Genomic DNA, 27,131 nt, shown 5'->3' on the forward strand with positions numbered 1-27,131 from the left:
ATCTTAGGATTGAATTGGGAGCGCTTTTTTTTTTTTATGTATTCTAGAAACAAGTCCTAGGCCAGATGTGTGTTTGGCCGAATAGTTTCAGCCAAATTCATAAATAGTTTACTCGAATTCAGAGCTGGGCTTTTTATTTTTATAGCGGTGACTTTTGAAACTTGCCTTTTTATTTTAATGACAGCGATCTGGCCTTCCTTCCTGACCTTAGCATTTTTCTCTTCTTCTCCAAGGAGGAGGCCACCTGTTCTGGCCTAGTCGGGAGGCTGAAACTGCCAGACTGTGGGGCATCGTCAGTGACCCTCCTTAGATCTGACGTGTCCTTAGATTCCCTTGAAGAAACCATTAATGCAGTGAGTCTTAATAATTGAATGTCTTACTCTCGAGTTGTAGTTTAACTTGATTCCTTTAAAAAAAAGTTACAGAAACTACTACTGGCCATCAGGAGGCCCAGGACCACAGCAGACCGGGAACTGATGAGGTGGAGACAAAGGGCAGTCCTTAGCTTCCACCCGCACCCCGCCCCCGCACCCAAAGACAGGAATGGCGTGGGGAGCGGGAGGCCTCAGGTCCAGTGGTCCTGCCTCGTGGCCTTCAATGACCTCCTGCAGCCGTTGGGGGGCATCGGCCGCTTCCAGCAGATCCAGGTGACTTTGCTCTTCCTCCCCCTGCTCCTGCTGACCTCCCACATCACCCTATAGAACTTCGCCATCACCATCCTCACCCACCACTGCCATCTGCCTGCCAATGCCAACCTCAGTGATGAATGGGGAGCTGGAGGCCTGGCTGCCCCTGGATGGGCGGGGATGGCCCAAGTCCTGCCTCCACTTCACCTCCCCACAACGGGGACCGCCCTTTCCCAATGGCACAGAGGCCAAGGGTGCAGTGACCACAGAGCCCTGCACCAGTGGCTGGATCTACAGCAACAGCACCTTCCCTTCCACCACCGTGACCGAGGTGAGGATGCCTGGGGCCCTGCCTCGCCCCTCCCAATCCCTGCATCCCCATCTTACCACCTTATCAAACAGACCAGGTGACCCTGACCTGAGTATGTCTCAATGTGGGAAGAGCCTGGAGCTGTGAAGAGTTTTGTCCCAAATGCAAGAGAACAGTGGCCAGAGTTTGGAGGCTTCCTGGTAGAAGAGACGTACAAGTCCTTGCAGAAAGGCGCTCTCTGCCCTTTCACCCCCACCAGAGAGAGACACTGTTCCTTTCGGTTTTCCTGGGGTAGGGAACTGGGGAGGTGGTACAGAGGGAGGGGGAAAGAAGACAGGCAGGTGGCTGGGAGTTACGGGGTATTCCTGAACACGACGGATTCTGGGCTCAGAGTCCCGGAGACAAAAACAGCCTCTGACTTCATCTAGAAAGAGCTCTCAGCAGCAGGGGCCAGGAGATGGTGAGCAACCAAGGGGGAAAAAAAAACAGGAAGGAGAACAGGTTATAGAGGTTCTTTCATCTCTAGGAATTGAATACCCCTTTTCCCCAAAACACACACATGCATTGGTAGGGTCACCCCAGACTGCAGAGTGGTTCATTCAGCTGAATTCTGTGCTTTGTACCTGTCACAATAACCATGTTCTTAGCATCTGTTCTAGTTAATGGCCTTTTGGTTTTGAAAAAGAGAAGCTCTCCCCAGTCCGCTCGTGGGAAAGTGCGGGGTGGATCACCGCACGACTACAGAGATTTCAAGAAACCTAAGGACAGGAAATGGAGTGTGTCCAGGCCTCGTGGAAACTGGAACCAGAAACTGGAACACAAGAGGCATCTCTACACACTCACTCTGTTCCTATCTCCTCTCAGCCCATCTCATCTGTGTGCCCACCTTGCCAGAGGACCACCTATCCCCGCCCTGATCCATGACATCTCAGATTTAGGGTCTGCCAACAACCAGAATGTTTCTATGTGTCTTAAATCAAACTTTCAGAAAAGCCTCTGACTGGCTCAGCATAACACAATGATGGGCTCGTCCCCTCCCACAACTGGCTCAGATGTCCCTGATCATCTAATCATCGCACCAAGGGGCAGCATAGTGGGATCATGTAACCCCCTTGCCCACCAGCCAGGGCTGTACTGAGAAGATGCCCTGAGTAGGGACTGTGGTCAGGCATAGTCCTCCAACTTGCCTGATGCAGCCCCTGTCTGAAACTGACCAGAGTGAAGCCCTCTCCCACCAGAGACACCCAAGACAGACGCTGAAGGTGACTCAATATGGTTAGTCTTCCTGCTGTGGAGACACGCACGTACAAATGCATGCCCGGTGTGGGGGATTTTCTTCATCGCTATCCAGCCCCAGCCCAAGTTCTGAGACATCTGAATCCACATACCCGAACTTTGGATCTTACCAGTCCTTCCAGATCTGCTTCCCCATTTCCCTTCTTAAAAATTTACACTCTGCTTTCCAAGGTCAACAGTATTCCAGGAAATAGCAACCCGGTTCTTGCTCTTCTGTTCAAACAGCAGGCAGTTTGATCCAAAAGCTCAGATCTCTTGCCATCTAGAGCTAAAAATCTGGGTACACAAACACCTTGGATCTTCTTCTAAAGAAAGACTTGAAAGTAATCTCATCACTTTTGGTTTCAATGACTGACAAGGCCAGATGCACAGGTAGGCCACTCCCCGAGATGTATGGAGATGCCAAGAATAATCCAATATTCTTCTAATAGACACCGTGGATGGGACCATCATCCGCTGCCGCACACAGGCCTGGGACACTAACAGGCCTATTTTACAAGCACAGCCAGATGACCTCTTCCTTGAACCAATAATGTCAAAGCCTATACTTGCACCAGAGAACAATTCATTCAGGTAACAGGCAGCTCACATGCATGACCCAATGTGAGGCTGGATCGTCTGAGTTGTGAGCAAATGAAACAACTCACAAGTCAACAGGGGCTGCTTAGGCAAGACACTTAATCACATTAAAGACACCCTACCCAGGCACAATGGCACAGGTCACCTGAGAAAGAAAAGTCCCAGCTTGCCCCTTAGAAGGAAAATGACCCGATATCCATAGGGTTACTTCAGCACTCTGACTCAAAGCAAAACATCAATAAATATAAGAAAAAGAGGCTGGCTGTGGATTATAATAAAAACCCTGCCTGAGCACTTCTCCTTATTTTCTTCTGGACTAAAATATCCTGAGCAACAAGTAGCAGCTTCCATCTGTACCATATTAGTCAAGACTCTTATTTGCAAGTGACTATAATTCAACTCAAGCTAATTTGAGCACAGAAAGAGTGTATAAAGGCTCCTATACCCAAACCACCAGAGGGGCAGAGGCAGAAATGGCTCTAGGGACTGCGGGCACCAGAACCATGGATGTAATCAGGACCCCTGCTGGGTCTCACCTCTGCTTTTCTTTGCATGCTAGGCATGTCCACAATGTGCATGGTCCTTCACAAGGTGGCCACAGATCATTCTGGGCTCACTCCAAATAACTTCTTCACCAGAGAGAAAGGTTTCTGTCTCCCAGCTCCAAATTTGAAAAATTCTAGGCGTGGCTGATTGGCCGGCTTGGGTCACGTGCCTACCCCTCGGTCCAAGGACTACAGGGCAGGGAGGGCGTGGGTTATTATGAATGAGGCAGCCCGAATCTCCTCTTCCTTCCTGTTCTGCAGATGATTAAGAGCTGCCATTTCACCTCTCTGCTTTCTGTGCTTTTTCTCCTTTTCCTTCCCCCGAAGCCAGTCTCAAAGCATCTGTCGTTTATCGTAGCCTTCATCCAATTAGCCGTTCAGAGCTGTCTTAGGCAGCGATTCTCTGAGTCTGCCTCAAAGCCTATTTCTAGACTTTGATTTCTGTTTGCAATAAAGTACATCTCTATACAAGAGGCCCAGGAGCACCCTGGCCAGTGTGGCTCAGTTGGTTGGAGCACTGTCGCTTTCGGTTGTGGGTTTGATTCCCGGTCAGGGCACATACTTCCTTTGCAGACTCAATCCCCAGTGTGAGTGTATACAGGAGGCAATAAATCGATGTTTCTCTCTCTCCCTTCCCCTTTCTCTAAAAAGCAATGAAAGAATGTCCCCAGGTGACGATTTAAAAAAAAAAAAAAAAGAGGCCCAGGAGCACACAGAAATATTTAATCCTCAGGGGTTCCAGGTGCATGTGAAGAGAACACAGATGGTGGTGTAAGCCCCAAGCAACCTTTGCTTTTGCTGGTGACGAGACCTTCCAGCAGACCACAGGCAGAGAGACTCTGTACTCAGAGTCTGTACTCTGAGTCTGTACTCAGAGTCACTGGTCCGTCTCTAATCTGGACTATGACAGACCTCATCACGAGACTGCACAGAAGGCCTTCCCCTTTGCACCCCTCGGACTCCTCACCTCTTCCCCACACCCTCTTGCCCCTTATCCTTCCATCTCTCCGTTCCAGTCTACAATATCCTTAACTCACTCGCCACAGCCTTTCTCGCGCCCACCTCCACAGGCACATTCTAGTCACCCGTTTCCAGCAGAGTACCATGACCATGAATTCTCAGCCTGACACAGCCCCAGAATCCATTCCAAATAAAAAGCCATATTAGACAATGCATAGAATTACAGGAGAACAGCTGTTTGAATAAAACAGCAATAAAGTCCATCATTCTTTGGGAAAAAGTGCTTGAATGCCGATATCACAAATTTTACATCGTGTGATATGTGCATCCACAGAATAGTCAAGGTCCTACAATAATAAGTGTATTCAGAAATAAGGATTTCTCCCCAACCAAATCAAGACCATCAAGTAACCACACCTGACAGATGAACTCACTTGAGTATCCATGAACACACATCAGGGGTGGTCCATAGTTGCCTTGGTCATGCGAGCCCCTTTCTTTTCTTATCTTTTTTTTGATGAACAAAAAAAATGACAGTTTAAAAATCCACTTTGACAGTTCAAAAGTATAAAAAATTGCTCCTAATTGTAAAGAAAGTGGCATATCTATTGATCATTTAGACTCAATCTTAATGGCACGTCCATCAGCAGGGTGGCTTCCTACAGGCTGTAGAGCTATTCTGATCCATCTAGAGGGGAAGGGCTTTAAAAATGATGGGCTTTTTCCTTATGTTAATTAAAACAGCCACAAAATGTAAACTATCAGTTGTACTATCTAATTGGTGCTTATTTGAAAGCTGCAAATAACCACAACTCTCTCAAATGTATGTATGGAAAGTCAATGGAAGGGTATTTCATAGAACTCAAGGTCAAGAACATGGGCCCACAGAGTCATATGAAAGGATACTCAGCATCACTAGCCATCCAAGAGATGCAAATTCAAACCACAATGAGATACCATTTCACACCATCAGAAAGGATATCATAACCACATCCACAAACGAGTGCTGGAAAGGTTGTGGAGAAAAGGGAACCCTAGTGCACTGTTGGTGGGAACGCAGACTGGTACAGCCACCGTGGAAAACAGCATGGAATTTCCTCAGAAAACTAAAAACAGAACTGCCTTTTGACCTGGCGATTCCACTGCTGGGATTATATCCTAAGAACCCTAAAAAAAACAATTCAAAAGAACCTATGCACCCCAATGTTTATAGCAGCACAATTTACAATAGCCAAGTGCTGGAAGCAACCTAAGTGCCCACCAGTAAATAAATGGATCAGAAAACTATCACAATGGAATTCTACATAGCAGAAAGAAAGAAGGAGCTCCTACCATTTGCGACAGCAAATAAATGGATCAAAAAACTTTGGTACAATCACACAATGGAATTCTACATAGTAGAAAGAAAGAAGGAGCTCCTACCATTTGCGACAGCATGGATGGATCTGGAGAGCATTATGCTAAGTGAAATAAGCCAGGCAGTGAAAGACAAATACCATATGATCTCCCCCGTAAGTGGGACTTAATCAACAACAACAAAAAAAAGCAGGCAAAATATAACCAGAGACATTGGAATTAAGAACAAACTGACAGTAACCAGAGGGGAAGCGGGAGGGGATAATGGGGAGGGTTGGGGGAAAGGTTGTCAAGGACCATGTGTAAATGACACATGGAAAAAGCCAAAGTGGGGTAGAATCGAGGGTAGGAGGTGGGGATGGCTGGGGTGGGGGAGAAATGGAGACAACTGTACTCGAACAACAATAAAAAATAAAAAACAAATAAAAGTGGGAAAAAAATTGTGGGCCCAGCCTCATGAGGGTCTGGGACCAGGGAGCTGGAAGGGACTGAAAGCTGGACTCCCTCCTCTCTGCTTCTCTGGTGCTGACTGGGCTCCCCCCAGACCTCCCTCTGACTCCATTACTTCATTCTCCTTCCTCCTCCTCCTCCCCCTTTCTTCCATGTTTCTCACACTCTGTCTATCTCTACCTCTAACACTTTCTCTCATGTTTTCTCGGCTCCATTTCTATATTGTTCCAAAGCTTGGCCATCCCATCCCAACTTCAGGTGTCCTGACAAATCTCGCTTCTCTGAGTCACATTTCCAAATTAATAATCAAAAGATTCTGATTAGCTCAAGCCAGCTCCACAGCCAGGTTTCTTCAGGTGTTCCAAGGAGGAATGGCTTTGGGAGCCCTGAAGGAGATTGAGGGGTCAGTGCTCAGAGGAATAGGAAGTGTCTAAGCAGGCGCCATGAAAGGTCCCTCTCACGGGATTTGAAATAACGTGATGAGAAAGACTGCCTGGTGCGGGGAGAGAGGCGCTCCTTACATGCAGGCCTGAAATCAGGACCCTCAGCCCCACCAGGAGAGGGGGAGCAGGGCTTCCCGAGGACCAGCCAAGCTCTTCAGGACCCCAGATCTGCCTTCCTCAAAGTGGGACCTCGTGTGCACACACCGGAACTTGCCCCAGCTGAGCCCACTCATTTTCATGGCAGGGATGCTGTTTGGACGCTTGATGTTTGGGAACTTGGTAGACAGGTCAGTGGTGGACAAAGCTGGGTCAAGGAGCAAAGGCATAGGCCCTCTAGGCTGGACACGGGGGGGACTGGCAACCCTGAAAACCCAGGGAGGGACACATGACTGATCCACTCTAGTGTGATGACATCTGGAAAGCCTAGAGGAGCCCATCAGCACTTCCTGCACCTAACTTCCTTTCAGTTACTCCTCGAAACGGCCTTGTGAAGCTGGCAAGGGTGGTGCTATTATCTGTGTTTTACCAATAAGGACACAGGTTGAAGGACATTAAATAACTTGCCCAAAATGCTGAGAAGGACTAAAAACAAAAAGTTATCAGTTGTTACTTCTGAGGAGTGGAACTGGAAAGGAGAGAACTTTTCACTCTGCATTTCTATATGTTTGAACTTCTATAACAATTCATTACCTTTATCATTTTATAAAAGTAGATAATTTTTTAATATTTTATTTATTTATGTTTCAAGAGAGGGGCAGAGAAGGAGAAAGAGTGGGAGAGAAATATCAATGTATGGTTGCCTCTTATGCGTCCCCTGCTGGGAACTGGCCTACAACGCAGGCATGTGCCCTGACTGGGAATCGAACCGTGATACTACGGTTCACAGACCCATGCTCAATCCACTGAGCTACGCCAGCCAGGGCCATAAAAGTAGATAATTTTTTAAAGGTACAGTCACAAGGCCCTGGCTGGTGCAGCTCAGTGGATTGAGCGTGGGCTACGAACCAAAGGGTTGCTGGTTCAATTCCCAGTCAGGGCGCATGCCTGGGTTGTGGGCTGGGTCCACATTAGGGGATGAGTGAGAGGCAACCACACATTGATGTTTCTCTTCCTCCCATCCCCTCTCTCTAAAAATAAATAAATAAAATCTTTAAATAAAATAAATAGAGGTACAGTCAACACAACTCATAAGTAGCAAAAGCAGGAGAGGAATCCAGCTTTTCTGATACCCTCAAGAAGTCCCTTGGTGCCCCTTCTGCCTTGTGTGTAACCTAGGAGTGTCACGGAAACACAGACCTAGTGGTCAGTGAGAGTGCGGAGCAAGGCTCAGCTCCACCACCAACTGTGTGTCCGTGGGAGGGCTGTGCGGCCTCTCTCTGACTGATCTGATTCTTCCTCTATGAAATGAGGGTGATGATCCTAACCCCAGAAGGTTACAGTGAAGGTTACATTAGTACCCAGAACTCAGTGGGGATCACCCTAACCTCGACTATCTTGCAGGCCAACAACCATAAACAGATCCTGGAGTGGATAACAGGAGGCAATTTTCTAGAGAATAAAATCTCCAAATATTAGAAATGTCGTAGCAGTTCAAAGGTACACAAAATCAGCTTTATTCTTCACAAAATATAAGCCACAGTTAGATCCATTTTGCAAAAGCAACAACTTTGCATAGGCTCCTCAAAATAACTCTATAAACCAAACTCACAGATACAGAGAACACATAGGCAGTTGCCAGAGGCAGAGGACCAAGGGCTGGCCAAATGGGAGAAGGGGGTCAAAAGGCACAAATCCCCAGTCACAGAACAAATGAGTCATGGGATGTGATGGACAACATGGCGACGACAGTGATTCATAGTGAATTGCATACTTGAAAGTTGCTAACAGAGTAGATCTTTAAAAATCTCTCATCACAAGAAAAAAATTTTTGTAACTATGCAAAGTAACAGATACCAAGTACACCCATTATGTGATCATTTTGCAGTATATACAACTATGGAATCCCTGTGGTGTACACCTGAAAATAATATAATGTTTCATGTCAACTATGCCTCAATTTTCTAAAATTACAAAAGACTGTCTCCTAGCAGAGGTCTGTCAGGGATCATCCTCAAACGGCCGTCAAAGAGTCCACCACATCCCAGAGCAGCAGCCCCCAAATCTTAGGAGCTTGCTAAAAATCTTGTTTCTAGCTTACCTTCCAGATAATCAACAGGACTTGAGTCGGATGCAGGCATCTGAGCAGTTTTCACACACCCCTGAGATTCCGAGGAGAGTGTTTGGGCCCCTCCATCCCTGTGCCGATGTGTCAGGACCCTGGACAGCGGCAGCCCAAGCCTGGGCCTAGCTCAAGGGCACCAGGTGCCAGTCTTTGCCTTATTACCCACCACCTCTCATTTCAGCACCTACCTCATGGTCACACGTGGGCAGCCTTGCAAAAAAACCTATTAGATGGCCCAGGGCACCCAGGGTGAGACAGCCAAGGACACTGGGCAGGGAGGAAGCAATGTGCTCTTCGAACCCAGGTTTCCCCTCTCCCCACAGGATGGGCCGCCGGGAGGTGCTGACCTGCAGCTACCTGCAGTTCGAGAGGTCAGGGGCCTGCACTGCCTTCACACCCAATGTCACAGCCTACCACGCTCGCCACTTCCCTTCAAGCGTGGCTATGAGTGGCCTCACCACCAACTCCCTGACACCTAGTGAGAGGGGCCCTGGGAGGGCTGGGGACCCTTGAATCACAGGGTTTCGGTGGAGCAGGGGACCAAACCAACTCAGACCTCAGCTCCTTCCCTGAGTACAAAGCCATGTCCACCTGTCCCTGCATCCCTACCTACCAAGGCCTCCCTTGGGGTAGGCAGGACCAAGGGAAGAAAGAAATGAAGATGGTGACCTCTTTGGTGGCTCTCACCTTTGGAAGCTGGAATGCCTCCCAGATATTTGGGGATCGCTGAAAGGATGAACTGAGTAAACACTTGATAGAGATTGGGGGGTGGGGTTACACAGAGAAGTCAGACTGGGAGCCTTTGATCCATCATTCACTTATTTAACACATTTTTAAGAGGCACCTAGTTTGTGTCAGACACTGTGCTGGGGACACAGGAGTGAACTAGTGGTCACTACCCACGAACTCTGAGTTGGCGGTCTACTGGGGAGTCTTCCAAGGAGTTAAGGATTCCCCAGGCCAAGCAAAGGTCATGGCACAGAGTTGCCGCCCCTAAATGTTTGTTGGATTAAAATGAGTTGGAGGAAGTGCAGGTGGAGTGACCACAGGCAAAGCAAAGAATGTTTGGGAGAAGCCAGGCAATACAAATGTGGGAGCCGGATTCTGTGAAATAGGAGCACCCCTGGGAATTCAGAGCCCTCCAGCCTGCTCCTTGCTCCACACACACACTGAACACTGCTGGTGATCAAACCACCCTTGCCTTACCCTCGGTGGGTCGGGGGGGCGGGGCACAGGGCAGAGATTCAGAGAAGGACTGAGCTCAGAGGAGGAGCCTTTCTGCTCTGATGTAAGGGTCCTTGTCCACCTGGAAATGACTAGTAACCCTCACATACACATGTACTCACATGCCCCTGACTTTGGCCTGAGCTCTGCTCTTCTCCCCAGGCTTGGAGTGGCTGCACATCCACACCTGCCCAGTTCTGGGCTTCTCATTCGGGTTATTCTGCAGCTGGCATGGCTTATGCCATGCTCTACGGGAGCCACCTGCAGCTGTTGGTCTCCGCCCTTCTTTGTCACCTTCATCTATTCCAGGTGTGTGGGGCCTCTGGCAGGGCAGAGGGTTCACAATGAATCACAGGTGGGCAGGGCATCCGGGACCACGCCCTACCTGCCTTCCCTCCTAGTACCGCAGGTCAAAGCAGAAAGAACCAAGGCTCAGTTTGGTAAGAGGGAAGAACGTGGCCAGAGAAGGTAGGACTTGTCATCCCACGTGTCCCATGAGGACAGTGGCAATCCTTGGAGGAGAACGCAGGGGTCCTAACTCCCAGCCCAGAATTCTTTCTATGCCTCCAAGGTGTCTTCCTCCTCTGGTCTGCGCCCTTCACAGGCGGCCACAACTCCGTCAACCCAGGCAGAAGTCATCCCCGCCCCTGCCCTCCACCCACAGGTCCTTCTTCGAGTCAGCCCTCTGGCGCTCCTCCTCGGGGAGGCTGGACCTCTCCCTGAGGGCCCTACGGAGAGTGGCCCAGATCAACGGGAAACAGGAAGAGGGAGCCAAGCTGAGTATGGAGGTGAGAGCCCTGGGACCGCGTGTGACACCCCACCAGGGCTCTGCCTGCCTCCCCTGAGAACCTGTGCCTCCCAGGACAGGGGTTGGAAGGAGGAATTGCTCGGGAGACCCAGGCCTAGGCCCTCTCTACCCAAGCAGCTGCTTCAGATGCATCTGAGGAAGAGCCTGACCATGAGCGTGGCCCAGCCTTCAATGTTGCAGCTGCTACATCGCCACCCTGCTGCTCGCCACCTGCTCCTCTGCCTCGTGCCGCTGCGGTGGGTCCATCCTCAGTCAGGTAGGAGGCAGACAAGCTGATGGACAGAAGCAGCCTGAGAAAACAGGGCAGACTGGGGTTAGGGGGGTCTTCCCCAGCAAGTGGTGAAATACACGGGCACTCTGGAGGCTCGGAGGGCTCCCCGCCTCTCTAGGGAAGGCCCAGCTGCCCCTCAAACTGGCAAGTGCTTCCCTTCCCTTCCCAGAACTCTGAGCTCAGCTACCCCCAGGAGCCCTGAGCTTCCGGCCCTGGGAGCTGTATGACCGGCATTCACATTCCCTCCCTTGCCGTCTCTCTAAAAAATAAGTAGACAAAATCTTTTAAAAATAATAATCCGAGTGAGTTCAGCCACACCTTTAAGAAACAAATCTTCCAATATTTTCAAGACGATTCTCCAAAAAAGAGAAAGAGAGGGAATTATGTCAAATTCACTGAAGGAGGGCAGTTGAGACCAAACCCGAAGGAAGACAGCTGGGAACTAAAGACGCCAGGCCAGCGTCACGCACAGATGTATATAAAAACCCCACACAAAACACGTCTCAGTGAATCCAGCGATGTCTGAAAGTGATAACACATCCGACCAAGGGGCATTCGTCTCAGGAAAGCGAAGGTGGTCGCGTGTTAACCTCACCACAGTAATAGATTGTCATTAAAGTAAAAGCAGAAAAATCCTTAACAAAAATTAGCATCCATTAAAAAAAAACAGCTTTAAGAAAAGAGTAATAAAGGGAATTTTAACTTGATATGGAACGTCTACCAAAAACCCAAAGTAAATGTTATTCTTAACGGTGAAACATCAGAAGTATTCCTTTTTTTTTAAGTTTCCTTGTTACTTTATTTTTTAATATATTTTATTATTATGCCATTACAGTTGTCCCATTTCCCCCGACCTTCATTCCCCTCCACCCTGCACACCCCTCCCCCACCACTCCCCTTTTGTTTATGTCCATGTATCACAAGTTCTTTAAATTCTACATTTCCCATACTATTCTTGCCCTCCCCCTGTCTATTTTCCCCCCACTATCTATGCTACTTATTTTCTGTACCTTCTCCTCCCTTCTCCTTCTCCCACTCCCCTGTTGCTAACCCTCCATGTGATCTTCATTTCTATGCTTTTGCTCCTGATCTAGCTGTCCTCTTAGTTTGCTTTTGTTTTAGGTGTGGTTCTTAATAACTGAGAGTTTGCTGTCCTTTCACTGTTCGTCTTTTTTATCTTCTTTTTCCTAGGTAAGTCCCCTTCACATGTCATGTAATAAGGGCTTGGTGAAGATGAAGAATTCCTTTTCAACCTGGGCCAGAGGGACAGGCCTAGACCCCTCCTCTCTTCTGCATTATGCCGGGGATGCTGGTGCTTTGGGCAAGAATGACAGATAACAGCCCTGGCCGGGTGGTTCAGTGGCTGCAGCGTCGTCCCAGTGTCTCTCTCCCCCCCTTTCCTTCTTTCTCTAAAATCCATAAATATATCCTCAAGTGAGGATTTTTAAAAATTAACTATAAAACAACAAATAAAAATAAGACTAGGAAGAAAAATCAAACTCACTATTTATCAAGGATACAATTATCTATGTAAAGACCTAAAATTGTTATACATAATAAAACTTTTAAAGGCAGCTGGCTACAAGGCCAATAAATAAAAGAATCAATTGCATTTTCTACTCTGGTAAAAATTAGAAAGTTTAACTTTTTAAGAATTCCTATATCAATGGAATCATAAATGACCCGGAAGAGCAGCTGCACTTTTGAGAAAGAAGAACAAAGTAGGAGGGATCACAATACCTGATATCAAACTGTATTACAAGGCCACTGTAATCAAAACAGCCTGGTACTGGCATAAAAACAGGCACATAGACCAATGGAACAGAACAGAGAGCCCAGAAATAAACCCAAATCTCTATGGTCAATTAATATTCGACAAAGGGGGCAGCAACATAAAATGGAGTAAAAATAGCCTCTTCAACAAATGGTGTTGGGAGAACTAGACAGCTATGTGCAAAAAAATGAAACTCGAGCACCAACTGACACCATACACCAAAATAAATTCAAGGTGGATAGAAGACTTAAATATAAGCCATGAAACCATTAAAGTCCTAGAGGAGAACATTGGCAGGAAAATCTCAGATATTTCACGCAGCAACAATTTTACTGATATGTCCCCTAGAGCAAGGGACATAAAGGAAAGAATAGCCCTGGCTGGTATAGCTCAGTGGATTGAGCTCGGGCCTGCAAACCAAAGGATCAGGGTTTGATTCCCAGTCGGGGTACATGCCTGGGTTGCAGGCCAGTTCCCAGCAGGGGATGCATGAGAGGCAACCATACACTGATGGTTCTCTCCCTAACCCTTCCCCTCTCAAGATAAATAAATAAAATAAAATAAAATAAAAGGAAGAAATAAACAAATAGGATCTCATCAAAATAAAAAGCTCTGCACAGCTAAAGAAAACAGTATTAATATAAAAAGAGAACCAACTGTATGGGAAAAGATATTTGCCAATGATACCTCAGACAAGGGTTTAATCTCCAAAATATACAAATAACTTACACGACTCCACTCTAAGAAGACAAGCAACCCAATTAAAAAGCAGGCAAAGGACTTGAACAGACACTTCTCCAGGGAGGACATACAGAGGATCCAGAGACACATGAAAAGATGCTCAATATCGCTACCTATCAGAGAGATGCAAATTATAACCACAATGAGATACCACTTTACACCAGTCAGAATGGCCATCATAAACAAAGCAACAAACAACAAGTATTGGAGAGGTTGTGGAGAAAAGGGAACCCTAGTTCACTGTTGGTGGGATTGCAGACTAGTACAACCACTATGGAAAATAGTATGGAATTCTCTCAGAAAACTAAAAATGGATCTTCCTTTTAACCCAGCAATTCCACTGCTGGGATTATACCCTAAGAGCCCTGAAGCACCAATCCAAAAGAACCTATGCACCCCAATGTTCACAGCAGCACAATTCACAATAGCCAAGTGCTGGAAGCAACCTGGGTGCCCAGCAGTAAATGAATGGGTCAAAAAACAATGGTACATTTACACAATGGAATTCTATGCAGCAGAAAGAAAGAAGGAGCTCCTACCCTTTGCAACAGCATGGATGGAACTGGAAAGCATTATGCTGAGTGAAATAAGCCAGGTGGTGAAAGACAAATACCATACAATCTCACCTTTAACAGGAACCTAAACAACAAAACAAACAAGCAAGCAAAATACAACCAAAGACACTGAAATAGAGAACAGGCTGACAGTGACCAGAGGGGAGAGGGGAGGAAATTTCAGGGGAAAAGGATAAGGGTTTACAGGAACAAGTATAAAGGGCACATGGACAAAAACTAAGGGGGGTGGAAATGGGAGGGAGGTGGGGAGCACTGGGGGGTGCGCTGGGGTGGGAGTAAAAGACAGATAACTGTACTTGAACAATAATTAAAATTAATAATAAGAAGAAGAAGAAGAAGAATTCCTGTACCGAGAAAATATTTTTAATTATACTGAAAGGTATTAAAGAAAACTTAAATGCACTATGCCCATGGCAGGAAATCTCACAGTCTGTCAACTCACACTTGGCATGAGATGCTCTAAAAACATCAATGACTCCAATATTGATTTATAAAGTCAATGCAATTCTTACAAAAATCTCAACGGATATTTTCAAGAAATCAGTGAGGAAATTCTACAATGTATATGAAAGCGCCGTGGGGCAAGTATAAAACTAAGGCACTCTTTTACAAAGAATGAGACAGAAGGACTGGCCCTGCCAGAAATCAAGACATATTATAAACTCATATTATAAAAAATACTGTAGTGATAAAATTATAGTAACTAAAACAGTGGATGAGGGAGCAGGAAACAACAAACTGGCCAGCAGAAAAGAACAGCAAGCCTGGGGAGAGACCCACACACCGGAGCTTCCCGCAGAGGCGGCGCAGGACCGGATGAAGCCCGGAGCAGTCAGGAAACAGTGCCAGGGCACCTACTCGCTCACATGGGAGACACACACGATGCAATCCGCATTTCAACCTGGAGCGAAAATTAATTCCTGCTGCGGAGGGGTGGATTTCTGAACACATAAAAAGGGCTAGCCAAAAAAGGAACACTGATAAATTTTTCTACTTAGAATTTTTTTTTCTTTCTGCCCATCTGTGTCACTATAAATAAGGTGAACGGAGTAAAAGAAGATATTTTCAAGGATTTGTATCCAGCCTTTATTTTAGAAACTTCTGGAAATCAAATAGAAAAGAACTTCTATTTCCATGCAAATAACAAAAGAACACTGAAAACAACAACTCCCCAAAAGTATAAGGTATTTTTAAATATCCTTTAAAACACCACAGAGCTAGAATAAGAGGAAGGGAAAACAAGGCCACCCGTCCAAGGGAAAGCGGGGCGCCGGAGAGGTGGGCAGAGCACCTGAGCACCCACGCAAACACGCACACAGTGGGAAATGGTCTATGCATTCTCCTCAACCGCAGACACGACTGTCTGACACAGCACCACAGCTTCTGGCCAGTACTGCTCTGCTGGGAAAGGAAAGGAAATTAAAAATGTTCAGCCCCAGCTGGTGTGGCTCAGTGGACTGGGCGCCGGCCTGTGAACCAAAGCATGGCCGGTTGATTCCCAGTCAGGGCACCTGCCTGGGTCGCGGGCCAGGTCCCCAGTTGGGGATGCACGAGAGGCAACCACTTGTTTCTCTCAAACATCAACGTTTCTCTCCCTCTCTTTCTCCCTCCCTTCCGCCCACTCTCTAAAAATAAATAAATCAATAAATCTGTTTTAAAACTTTAGAGAAGTGTTTCGAATGTTATTATTTGGAGAGAATACGATCATCTACTTAGATAAACCAATAAAACAGCCAGCAATTGAAACTAATGAGAGCCCCTCAAGGGTGCTGGATACAAAATCCAATCACCAAAATATCAAGTCATAACTGACAAGCAATAAAATAGAGAAATAACCTAGAAAAACTCTGAAAATTAAGCTACCATTCAAGGTAACACCAAAAGCTAGACCCTACTGGGAAATTAAAATAAGACGCCAAAGACTTTCACGGAGGAAGTTACTGAAACTCTTTTAAGATCATGAGAATTATTTCAGTAAGTGGAGAGACATTCCACACTCTTGTTTAGAATGAAATAGGAGAAAGATGTTTATCCTCCCCAAGTTAATTTATAGAAATTCAAGGCGGACCCCTGACCACGTAGCTCAGTTGGTTAGAGCATCGTCCCAATACGCCGAGGTAGCAGGCCCGATCCCCGGCCTGGGCACGTGCAAGAAGCAACCAGTGACCGCATAAGTAAGTGCTACAACAAATCACTGTTTCTCTCCCTTCCTCTCTCTCTTTTTTCCCTCCTTCCCTCCCTCCCTCATCAATAAGTTTTTTAAAGAAATTTAAGGAGGGAATAAAGGACAAAAGATGGATTACAACTGGATTATCATATAACTCCAAATGACAAATTACAATCATCATGGATTGAAGATTATAATCCACTCAACCCTCTGTACCTGAGGTTAAAGAAAGTGCAGTGAAAGAGGGAGTGACTGAGTAGCCCGACTGACTGGGGAAGCAGTAAGTCTGATGGCCTCGCGGAAGATACAAGGGGATGGGCACACGATAACAACTGAGGCAGGCAGGGACCTATCACGTGGGGACTTACAAAAAGGCCGGACTTCATTCTAAAACAATGAGACATCACGGGACGGCTTTAAGCATGATATGATCTGAGCTATGGTTTTAAAAAACCACTTTGGCTTCCTCATACAGAATAGGCTGGGGATAGAGGCCCAGGACAAAGGATGGAAATGGGAAGACTGGTCAGGACCCTGCTGAAATAGTACCACAGTGCATTAGTACCCCCAGCAGCATCCGTACCCCAGTACTGCGGTATCAGCACCGCAGTACTAGTACCGTAGTACTGCAATAGCGAGAAGTGAAAATGGCCTGGAGCGAGCTGATGGGCACTGGCTCTGGGAGACTGGATGGCTGGAGACGTCCTGAGCTGGGATGGGGAAACCTGGGGGAGGAGCCAACTTGGGAGTAGAAATGAAGAGTTCCTTGCCCTTGACCTTTTAGACACCCAAATGAAAGTGTCAGCTAGAAAGTCCGCTATACAGTCTGGAGTTCAGAGGAGAGGTTGGTTGGGGACACACTGACAATCATACAGCAGGTTCATATTGGGGCTGGAAGCCACGCTTCCTGGTGCCAAAACCATTTGCTTCCCACCTTCCTTTTAGCCAAGGTCAATGCCAGCGTTTGGCACTATAGTGGGGAATGTGAAAAGAAAAAGCAACCGTGGCAGGCACAGCTGGGGCTGCCGCACCCCCCTCCCCAAGGTCTCCTCCCCACAGACAGATGGGTGGTATGGCCATGCCAACAGCCTTGGGTATCACAGGCGGAAGCCTAAGCCCATGAGTGGCCGTGACCCCTCCCTTCCTCTCTTCATCTGCAAAGTGGCCCCTGTGGCTGCCTGCGCTGTCACCCTCTTCCTGCCAGAGACCCAGGGCCAACCACTGCCCAACACAGTTCAGGACCTGGAAAGAAGGTGGGCTGCACCCTCCCCTCCCCTCCCCTCCCCTCCCTCAGAGCTACAAGACGCTCCCATCTCCTTGATCTGGCCTCGCTGGACAAAAGAAGGCCAGGCCCCGGGGAGAGCAGGGACTTACCTAGGGTCATTCAGCAGGACTCTGGGGGAGCCAAGGCCAGAACGCAGGCCTCTGGTGTCCTGGGCCTCCTGGGTCCTGTTCTCACACATAGGCTGAGTCCCCCGGAATCCTTTTTGAGACTCCTGGCTCTTAAAAACAGTGGGCAGTTTGGAATATCAAGTGGGACAGCTGAGCACACGTGTAAAAAAAACCCAAGTCGACTCAAACCCTGCTTGTCCTTCCCCTGTAGATGGAAAAAGAAATTGGGGCAGGAGCAGCAGATGGTCATGCTCCAGGCCTCCTGAAGACTGAGAAAGGGCAGAGAGTGGAGGAAAAGGAGGGCCCCCCCAGCCCCCCCACCCACCCTACCCCTGCCCCACCCAGATATCCACGTTAAGCAGGAACGGAGAAATGGCAGCCGGGGAGGACAGGAGCCACCTCTGCTGTACCTGTGGGTGCAGAGAAACACTTCCCCCCGGGCCCTGCTCATTAAAGTAACTTTGCCCAACTTCTCCAGCTCTTCCCCTCTGGCCCCAACACATCAGCCAATCCTCTGTCCCCAAAATCATGCAGTGATGTCCTCTGTAGAAAATCCAGTGGAATCTTCAAATGCTGCTACAACTAAGACACATTTCGCAAGGTTGCAAGTTACAAGATCAGTATTTTAAAAGAATCGAATTTCTGGTTCAAGTGGTTGAGCCCTGTCCTGCAAAGCAAAAGGTTGCTGGTTTGATTGATGGTGGGGGCACATGCCTGGGTTGAGAGACAGTCCCTGATTGGGGAACCTGCAAGAGGCAACAGATGGATGTTTCTCTCACACAACAATGTTTCTCTCCCTCTCTTTCTCCCTCTTTTCTCCTGTATCTAAAAAATAAATAAATAAAATCTTTAAAAGAGTTACACTTGTGTATATTGGCAATAAACTACTGGAAATAAACATTTAAAAGACAATACCATTTACAGTAACATCAAAAAATGGAAATATAAGGAGATAATAAAAAGATCAGTAGTTGCCCTGGCCAGTGTGGCTCAGGTGGTTGGAGTGTCGTCCAGTAAACCAAAGGGTTGCAGGTTCAATCCCCAGTCAGGCTGCATACTGGAGGCAACCAACAGATGTTTCCCTCTATATATCATCTCGCTCTCTCTCTCTCCTCCTCTCCCACTCTCTCTACCCCCCCCCGCCAAAAGCAATGAAAAAAAAAAGTTTACAGATTTAAAAACAAAATCAGCCCTGGCTGGTGTGTCTCAATGGATTGAGTGCCAGCCTTCAAACCAAAGGGTCCCTGGTTCAATTCCCAGTCAGGGCACATGCCTGGGTTGTAGGCCAGGTCCCAGTTGAGGACACAGGGGAGGCGACCACACATTGATGTTTCTCTCCCTCTCTTTCTCTCTCCCTTTCCCTCTTTCTAAAAATAAATAAATAAAACCTTAAAAAAAAAGATCAGTGGTTGCCAGAGGTTCAGAGAGAGCGGGGCGGACTACAGGTGGAACATGGGACTCTTTCGGCAGGCAAACCATCATGCCTGACACTCTGATGTCATCCTACCCATGGGAACCCTTCAGCTCTCAGGTAAGTATTACTGTAATCTCCTCAGGCAGTGGGAGGTTATGAGATACAGTTAAGAAATAGCTGCACTTGAACCCAGACAGCAGCACTCACGCACGTGCGCGCACGCACCCCGTGTTCCCACCGTCCTCGCCGCTTCCTCTGCTCCCTTCAAGGCTTCCTTACGGGTGCAGTGAAACACCTGATGCACCTGCTCCTCCCACCACCGCTTGCAGAGACGGGCACGCGCTGCCCCAGCACCAAGGCCCGGGGAGAGGACCGCATGACCTGCACCTGGCTCTGCGGGGGGCAAGGGCCAATGTGCCACCGCCAGGCACCCACCAGGACCCCCGCGTCCTGCTCTGTTTCCAGATCTGCTCTCCATCCCTGCCCTTGGCCTTGGCTCTGCCCCCATTCTGTCAGCCCATCTTCAAAGAACATCAGAGATGGCAGAGTCCTTTGGGACCATCTAGTCCATCTTTGAATCTAACCCCACCCAGTTTATAGGTGGGTAGACTGAGGCCGGGAACGAGGACACGGCTCCTTTTCTCCCACAAGGTTCTAGACTGGGCCTCCCGGTCGACTCAGACAGCCAGGTCGCCTGGCGTGCTCGCCGCCTCTGGAACCAGGCCATCATCCTCTCCAGCCAGGCCAACACCCTTCCGCAGGGCCTCATTCTCACTGACTATCCCTGCATCTCTCTTCACTGCTTTTTCCTGTTTCAGAAGTTCATGGGCTCTCATCTGCCCTGGTACCTTTCCCGAGAACATCTTATCTCTTCAACTAGCTCCTCAACCCCATGGCTTCTGGGCTCTCGTTTCTCCCGGTCCCTTCCCAGTGCTGAGCACAGCTCTGGGCACAGACTGGGACTGTCCCCCAGGATGGGGCTGCGTTATCAATCTGGGGGAAGCAGGGCAAGACACCGGCTGCACCTCGTGGTTGTTAAACAGTCACTACTGACTGAAAGCTCTGGAAGCCTCACCCTGAATTACAGGCCATGGAAATGAAAGAAGGGGTTCGAACTGGGGCTGGGTTTTTATCCCTGTCTTCCCCCACCCCAGGTGGTCTGCAGAGTCACCTCACCAGCTGTTGGTGGCAGGACCACTAGAGAAGGCCGAGCATGTGCTGGCGGGAGAGGTCCATGAGCTGGAAGACACAGAGGCGCAGACTCGCCCCGAGAGTGAGGCAGTTTGAGACCCAAGCAGGGCTGCTCCCCACTGTCCAAACCGAGACCCGGCCTGGCTCCCTCCCTCCCTCCCTGCACTGGCGCCATCTTCTCCCGGGACGTCGCCCTTTAGGAAAGAGCTTTCTCCTTCCAATGTGCACCCAGCCCCTCCATTTCTGAGCCTCCCGTCCCCCGCGGAAAGGGCAGGAAGGTTGGTCCCCACCCGCGGAGACACAGGCTAGGTCCGCTGGCCGTTGCCTGCGCACAGCCCCTTCTCCGACTCCTATGGGGGCTCCAAGTTCAAGCGCACCCCTGACGCCCCGGGGAGAGTCACTGCTAGCCCGCAGGCGCCGCCCCCTCCTCCGCCTGAGCCTCGGAGCTCGCCGGGCCCTAACTCGATTGTGCACCGTTAATCCAGCGAGTGCCTGCGGGCAGAGTAAACAGGCGGCCTCCACAGCCCGCTCCGACTCATCAGTCCCTGCCCTGGTCAGGCTGGCAGGCGGCGCCAAGGGGGCCGGCGGGGGAGGGGGCCTCAGACCCGGGTAGAAAGCCTGATTACCCCGGTCCTCGGCCCAGGCCTCGGCCCACAGTCCGGCTACGGGGGCCGCGGGGGGGGGGGGGGCGCCTGAATGCGCTGACGCTGATACTCAGGGGGCCTTTCCGAGCGGGGCAAAGCCGCGAGTCAACGAGTCTGGCTCTGGCGCCTCCTAGCTGCGCGACCTTGGACAGAATACTTGACCCTCTCGGGACCCTAATCTCTACATCTATAAAATAGGGAAACTAATCCTCCCTCCTTCCACGGGTTATTCTAAAAAACAAACCAGTTAAAACATGCTGCCAACACGTAGTCGAGGCTATGGGTGGTTAAAGAAGTGAGACAGCACGCACTTACCGAGCCAATTCCCAGGACACCCCTCCCTGTCGTAACCGCCCAGGGGGTTCTCAGCTGGGCTCCAACCCCGGGGGGGGGGGGACAAGATCCTCAGAAAGGGTCAAGAGGGCCGGCCCTAACCTCTCTGGGCCTCGGTTTCCTATCTGTGAAATGGGCACCACCGCTGTACCTATGTCATGAAGCTGTACGAGGATTAAACGAGGAAGCGCAGCCACCGAGCCTCTGAAGCGGTAGCTTGGAGTCAGGCCTCAGCAACTGCACCATCCTTGGACCAGCCTGCCAGAGACCTGGGTGAGGGAGGAATCAGGAGGAACATGTAGTATTGATTTGCTTATTTTATTTTATTTATTTTTAGAGAGAGAGGGAGGAAGAGAGAAAGAAACATCAATGTGTGGTTGCTTCTCACGTGGCCCCTACCCGGGACCTGGCCCACAACCCAGGCATGTGCCCTGACTGGGAATAGAACTGTCAACCCTTTGGTTCGCAGCCCGTGCTCAATCCACTGAGCTACGCCAGCCAGGGCTGTACTATCACTCTCGCATCTGCGAAGGAGAAAGGGCGCCCCGCGCCAGCACATCCCAGACCCGGGCTCCTGACCCCCAGCCACGCTCCCCGGGGGCGCGGAGCTGGGCGGCCGCCAGGGGGCAGCACGGCGGCAGGAGCCGGGCGCCGGAGGTGCGGCGGGGACCACCGCGAACTGCGCGGCGGACGCCCGCGAGCAGAGGCTCCGGTGTTCCCGACGTGGCAATCGGGAACGGCGAGGGCCGGCCCCCTGGCCACCCACGGGCTGGCCGCGCCTGGCCGGGGCGAGGGACCCCGGGCTTAGGCTCCACTCGCCCGGCCCACTGCTCGCCATCGTGGGCCTGCAGCTTCTGTCTCACCTCGGTGGGGACTCGAGGACAAGGCGCACCCTCCCGCCTTGTCCGGGGAGCCGGGGCAGGAATGTCAGCAGGAAAGGAAGCAAACTGAGCGGGTCTGGAGTCAGGGGACCCCGGAATCGGACCTGCCTGCCCGGGGCGCTCCCTGGGCGCGCAGACTCGGGCCTGGAGAAAGAGGCCCGGGCAGCAGCCGCGGGGCCCGGCCCGGAGCTCCCTCCCGAAGCGCCCCCGCAGGCCGGCTTCCCTCCGGCAGCCTCTCGCTGGGCCGGGGCGTGTATTCTTCCCGGCGGAAAACGTGGGGGCCCGATGTCCAGTGACCAAGCAAAGCAGAGTCGACGCCGCCAGGCACACTCGGCGGGCCGTTCTCCGCAGCAGCGATGCGAGCGGGACGCACCTGCCGCCGGAGCACAGAAGAAAGCGACCCTTCCCCGCCGCCGGGCGCCGGTCACCGGGGCGCGCAGCTCCTGGGCCGCAGGCGACCTGGACTCCGAGATCCCGCCCTCTTAGGCCGCACGGACACACTCAGGGACCGCCTGCGGGCACGCGGCGCCGCGCTGAGGCCCGGCCCACCGTCCGAGACCGGACTGAGCAGTCGCCACGCCCGCCCCACCCGGGCGCCCTGGAACTCACCCGAGTCCGCGCCCCCGCTGTGAGATCCCGGGGCGCTCCGCCCCGGGCCAGGCCCGGCGAGGCGCCAGGCTCCCGGCCTCCCTAAACCCGCTTCCTTCGGGGGGGGGGGGCTGCTCCTGGGTGCCCCCCCCCGCTGCCCCCAGGCTCCCAGCAGGGACCCCTCCGGGAGGTAAAGCGCCCGGTTCGTGAAGGGGCAGTATTTCGACGCGGCTTTGATTTCCGAACCAGATTCGGGAAATCCAGATTCCTGTCCCAAGATGATGCCTTTGTTGTGGCCACTTTCGCCGCGGCTCTCCGGCGGTGGGAACACCAGCAGCCCTTACTTACTGGGCCTCCGGTACCCACAGCCCCAGCCTGGATTTCAGCATTATTTTAAATCCTGGAATTAGTCTCTCTAATTAGTCTCTAATTAGCCTCTCTAATCTAACCTAGATCCCCGCCGTCGGGGTGGGGGTGGGGAGCAAGGCTGGGGGGGCCTAAAGCGATGGGGAAAAGGTGAGCAAGGAGGGGCGCCCTCAGGAGGACCAGCTGCCTCCTTTCCTGGCTCTCAGCGGAGGTCACCCGGACGGCAGGAGAGAACACCAACCCACGCCCCTGCCCACGGCACTGAGGACCGGCCAGCGCGGCTTCGCCCGTCTGGTGGGGGCGAGGAAGGTCGCCCCTTCGGCCTCCTGCTCCCAGGCCTGAAGAAGCGGCACTGAGAAGTGGCGAGGTCATCTGGGCTTGACCTCGTGACGTGGGCGCAAGCAGAGGGCGAGCGTCTGAACGGAGGGGCTGCGAGCTCACAGCATGAGGGGGCGGCCCACTGCTTCCTTCGACCCTTCGCGGCCTTCAGCCAGATCCGGCGCCGTTCCGGGGTTCTCTGCGGTCCTGAACTGCAGCCTGGACCCCAGCTCCGGGATGGCGTCAGGCTCACCCACCGAACCCTCTGGGGAGCCCCATGCACGCGGTCTGTGAGAGTACTCATCTGTAAAATGGGAATAATCATAATAACAACAACAACAGAACCTCCCTCGGAGAGTTGTAGTGAGAAACAGACCAGTTCATGAATTTAGAGCGTTTTAGCAACGCCTGGCACATAGTTAAGGGGTCAGGGCGCGCTATAAATAACAATAATGGCTTTCACTCGCAGCAAACGCCTGCCCCTGCCACGTTTCACATGCAAAACTAATCATCAAACAGCGCCGTCAGAGAGATGTCTCTAACTCCCACGACACTGACGAAGAAATTGAGACCTAGGCACCTGGAGAGGGCCACCACCTTGCTCGGGGCGGCTCAACTGGGGAGCGATAGAACTGGGTGGGCCCCAGGGCAGCTTCCTCCCATCCCGTCCCTGGCGAGGAGGCCGCGAGAGGGGCCCAGCCGCGCAGGGACGACCCCGCGCTCCCTCCGCGGCCTGGAGGGGTGAATCCTTAGTCAAGTGACCCAAAATAGCAACTGGTAGGATCGGAGACCCGGGTGTGCCGCGCCAACGCGGGTCCCACCCGGCCAGACAAGACAAAACTGGCTGAGGTCAGGCCGGGCCGCTGCCTGGAGGCTTGAGGGGGTCGCACGGTGGGGGCGGGGGACGGACCCCCACGTGCGCCTCCTGCCGCTGCTTTGCGAAGCCCTTTGTCGCGAGCAGCCGCGTTCGTGCCGCACTCAGCGGCTTAAAATAAAGACAATGTTCCCAGCCTCCCTGTGGCTAAATCGGGCGCGGGTGCGGGGGCGGTGAGAGAGCTGGGTGGGAGCTCTGCTCCCGGCCCCACCTCCCTTCTCCCTTCCTACCTCAGTTTCCCCATCTGGTCCTGGGACCTGGCCCTGAAGACCTGGGCAGAGCAGTCGTGGGGTGGGGTGGGGTGGGATGGGGTGGGGTGGGGCGGGGAGGAGGGACATGGGGCGCGTTATTCCCCTGCCTCCGCGGGCTGCACCGCCTTAAAGAGAAAACCGCTTGGGACAGAGAGGGGCTCTCCAAAGAGGCAGGGGGAAGCTGGACACCCTCCTCTCCGCCTACAAAATAAGTGTTTTTATTTCTACAGGGACGTGTGCAGAGGCGGTGGGAGAAGAGAAAAGGGAGACCAAGGAGACTGGGGGGAGGGGGCAAAAAAAGAGAAAGCCTGATTCAGACTCGGAAATGGATGTTGAGCTTGGAGGCCTAACACCCCCGCACTCAGCCACGTGTGCGCGCACAAGTGTCCGCAGCCCCACCACTCCCGAGAGCCGCAGCCACACACCAGGACCGTCCAGCAGGGGGCGGCAGGAGTCCGAGCCCAGGGGCAGGGACTGGCCGAGCTCTGCCCCACCCCTGACCCGCTGGCTGAGCAGGGACTGGAGCAGGTGCTCCGACGCCTCTCCCAGCTGCACTATGTCCTCGACCCCAGAAGGGAGGTGGACTGGGTGCTTGCTCTGGCCTCCGCAGCCTTCGAGAATCGAGGACGCCCCCACATGCACCGGCCACGTGTGCCTACCATGGCTGTTGGCCAAGCCCCAGGGACTCCAGTTCCTCTCCACCTGGTTCCACTGGCGACTGGGCTCCAGCCCCAGGTTACCTGCGGGCATCAGAAGTGAGAGGGCGAGCTCGGTGGGGAAATGGGCAGCGGGAGAGTGGCGGGCAGGTCCCAAGCCCTGATGACTCCAGATCCCTGAGCCTAGAGCTAAGGGACCTTCATCAAACGCTCACCCACCACAGATTAGTCACACTTCTGCTCTTTGGTTTCCTCGTCTACACAATGGGGACAATGGATGACCCTGCTGCTGCCTTCCCCCCAGGGCTTCGGCGTGGCCCCGTGGGGCAAAGCACACGCCAGCCCAGCGGCAGCCACCTCCTCTCTCGTCTGTCCCCGTGGTCGGCTCCCCAGGAGGCCTCTAGGCCAGGTGCAGGACCCAAGTCTCTATGGCAGAGGGCCCCCAGGGGTTCTGTCTCTGAGGAAACTCAACACAGAAATCCAAACCGGTGGGGGAGGGGAGCTGGCCGAGAGGTAGGGCCGAGGTGAGGAGGAAGGGCAGGTCTGTCACTTCCCAGGTACACACCTGTGAGCCCCGAGTGGGAGTCAGGGGAGACGGTTTGACAAGCTGGGAGGAGAGCTGTCTGTCTGCCTGTCTGTCTGTCTTCCAAGTGGAAGGTGGGGGTGGAGCAGGCAGGGAGATAGAAGCTGCCTCACTTGTCAGAATTAACAAGCCCCACAGTTAGGCGGCACTCAGACACACACCAAATACAGACACGCGTGCACACACGCATCCTGGCTCCAGACCAACAGGTTGACACCTGTATTTGCAAAGGCTGTGTGGTGACATGCGTACTCGGGGTACACGTGTGCGGGGCACTCAGCATCATGTGGAGCAGGCACATAGCCCCCCACTGACCCCCAAAACCAGACACCGTACGCCCTCACACCACGCTCTGCAGCGGGGCCAAGCACAAAAGCACAGGGCCCGGCAGCAGGCACGTCCGCTCGGCCCCGGGGCGGGCGTGCCAGCCCTCTGGGTCTGTTCCAAGTCGGAGCCTCTCACATGAGGCTCAATGTGTCATTTCCAAACAGAAGGAACCTAGTTCCTTCGCAGCAGGGAGAAGAACAGGGTGTGGGGCTGAGTGGGTGGGCGGGTGGGTGTGTGGGCATGTGCGGGTGGGTGGGGAGTGTGTGAAGGAAGGAGGCATGTGAGCCCCGGGAGCGTGTGTCGGCCACGGTGCACTGGGGCTGGGGGCTCCGAGGTTGGTGGGGGAAGGAGCCGAGGAAACAGAGTGTGCTTTTGTGAGGGTGTGTGTGTGCGCTGCTGAGTCTGTGTGCAGTGGGCGTGGGTGTTTGTCTCCCTGTATCCGCCTTCTCTCTCACTCTGGACTTTTAGCCTTCCTGGGCTCATCTTCCTCATGGCCTGCCCCCTCCCTCTTGGGGCTCAAGTTGGGGGCCCCGGTGGAAGAGGGGGGCAGGCTCCAGGACCCGGTCCAACCCCAGACGTTGCCTGAGGCTTCCCTCCAGCTCCCCTCCCTTCCTTTTCTCCCTCCCTCTTTTTCCCTTCCTCCCTCCCCCCCCAGGCTGGCGTGCCAGGGGGTGGGACATGCCAATCACTGGCTGTGCCTCTCCGGCTGCCAGCACAGGACGCAGCTACCCCCCGGGAGCCAGGTGTTTGGGTCCCTGGAGCCACCACCAGCCCCCAGGAAGCAGTGGGGTGGAGGACCCTACAGACCCCTCTCCGGCCCCATGGTGAGTACATTTGGAAGGGCTTGGGAGGGGCCCACTGAGGTGGGGGTCGGAGAGCCGGGTCCTGGGATGAAGGCAGGGACCGGACTACAAGGAAATGAGGATGGACCCCAAAGAGAAGAGGGGGCTGGGGAGGGGGCTAGGGG

At 52.1% G+C, this 27,131-nt stretch overlaps 1 protein-coding gene across 1 annotated transcript; it reads left to right on the forward strand.

Annotated features, from left to right (window-relative positions):
- Positions 1 to 473: 473 nt before the first annotated feature.
- On the forward strand, positions 474 to 22,687 carry LOC119045510 (uncharacterized). The gene is given in 12 exon segments (XM_053659038.1): positions 474 to 761; positions 763 to 957; positions 6,749 to 6,852; positions 9,110 to 9,264; positions 10,173 to 10,230; positions 10,232 to 10,288; positions 10,290 to 10,319; positions 10,675 to 10,798; positions 10,936 to 11,074; positions 19,804 to 19,996; positions 20,307 to 20,425; positions 21,906 to 22,687. Coding segments are annotated over 12 exon segments (2,241 nt in total). The 5' UTR covers positions 474 to 476.
- Positions 22,688 to 27,131: the final 4,444 nt, after the last annotated feature.

Source organism: Artibeus jamaicensis, unplaced genomic scaffold, assembly GCF_021234435.1.
Source record: "Artibeus jamaicensis isolate MK-2021 breed Jamaican fruit bat unplaced genomic scaffold, CSHL_Jam_final scaffold_614, whole genome shotgun sequence".
Lineage (NCBI taxonomy): Eukaryota > Metazoa > Chordata > Mammalia > Chiroptera > Phyllostomidae > Artibeus > Artibeus jamaicensis.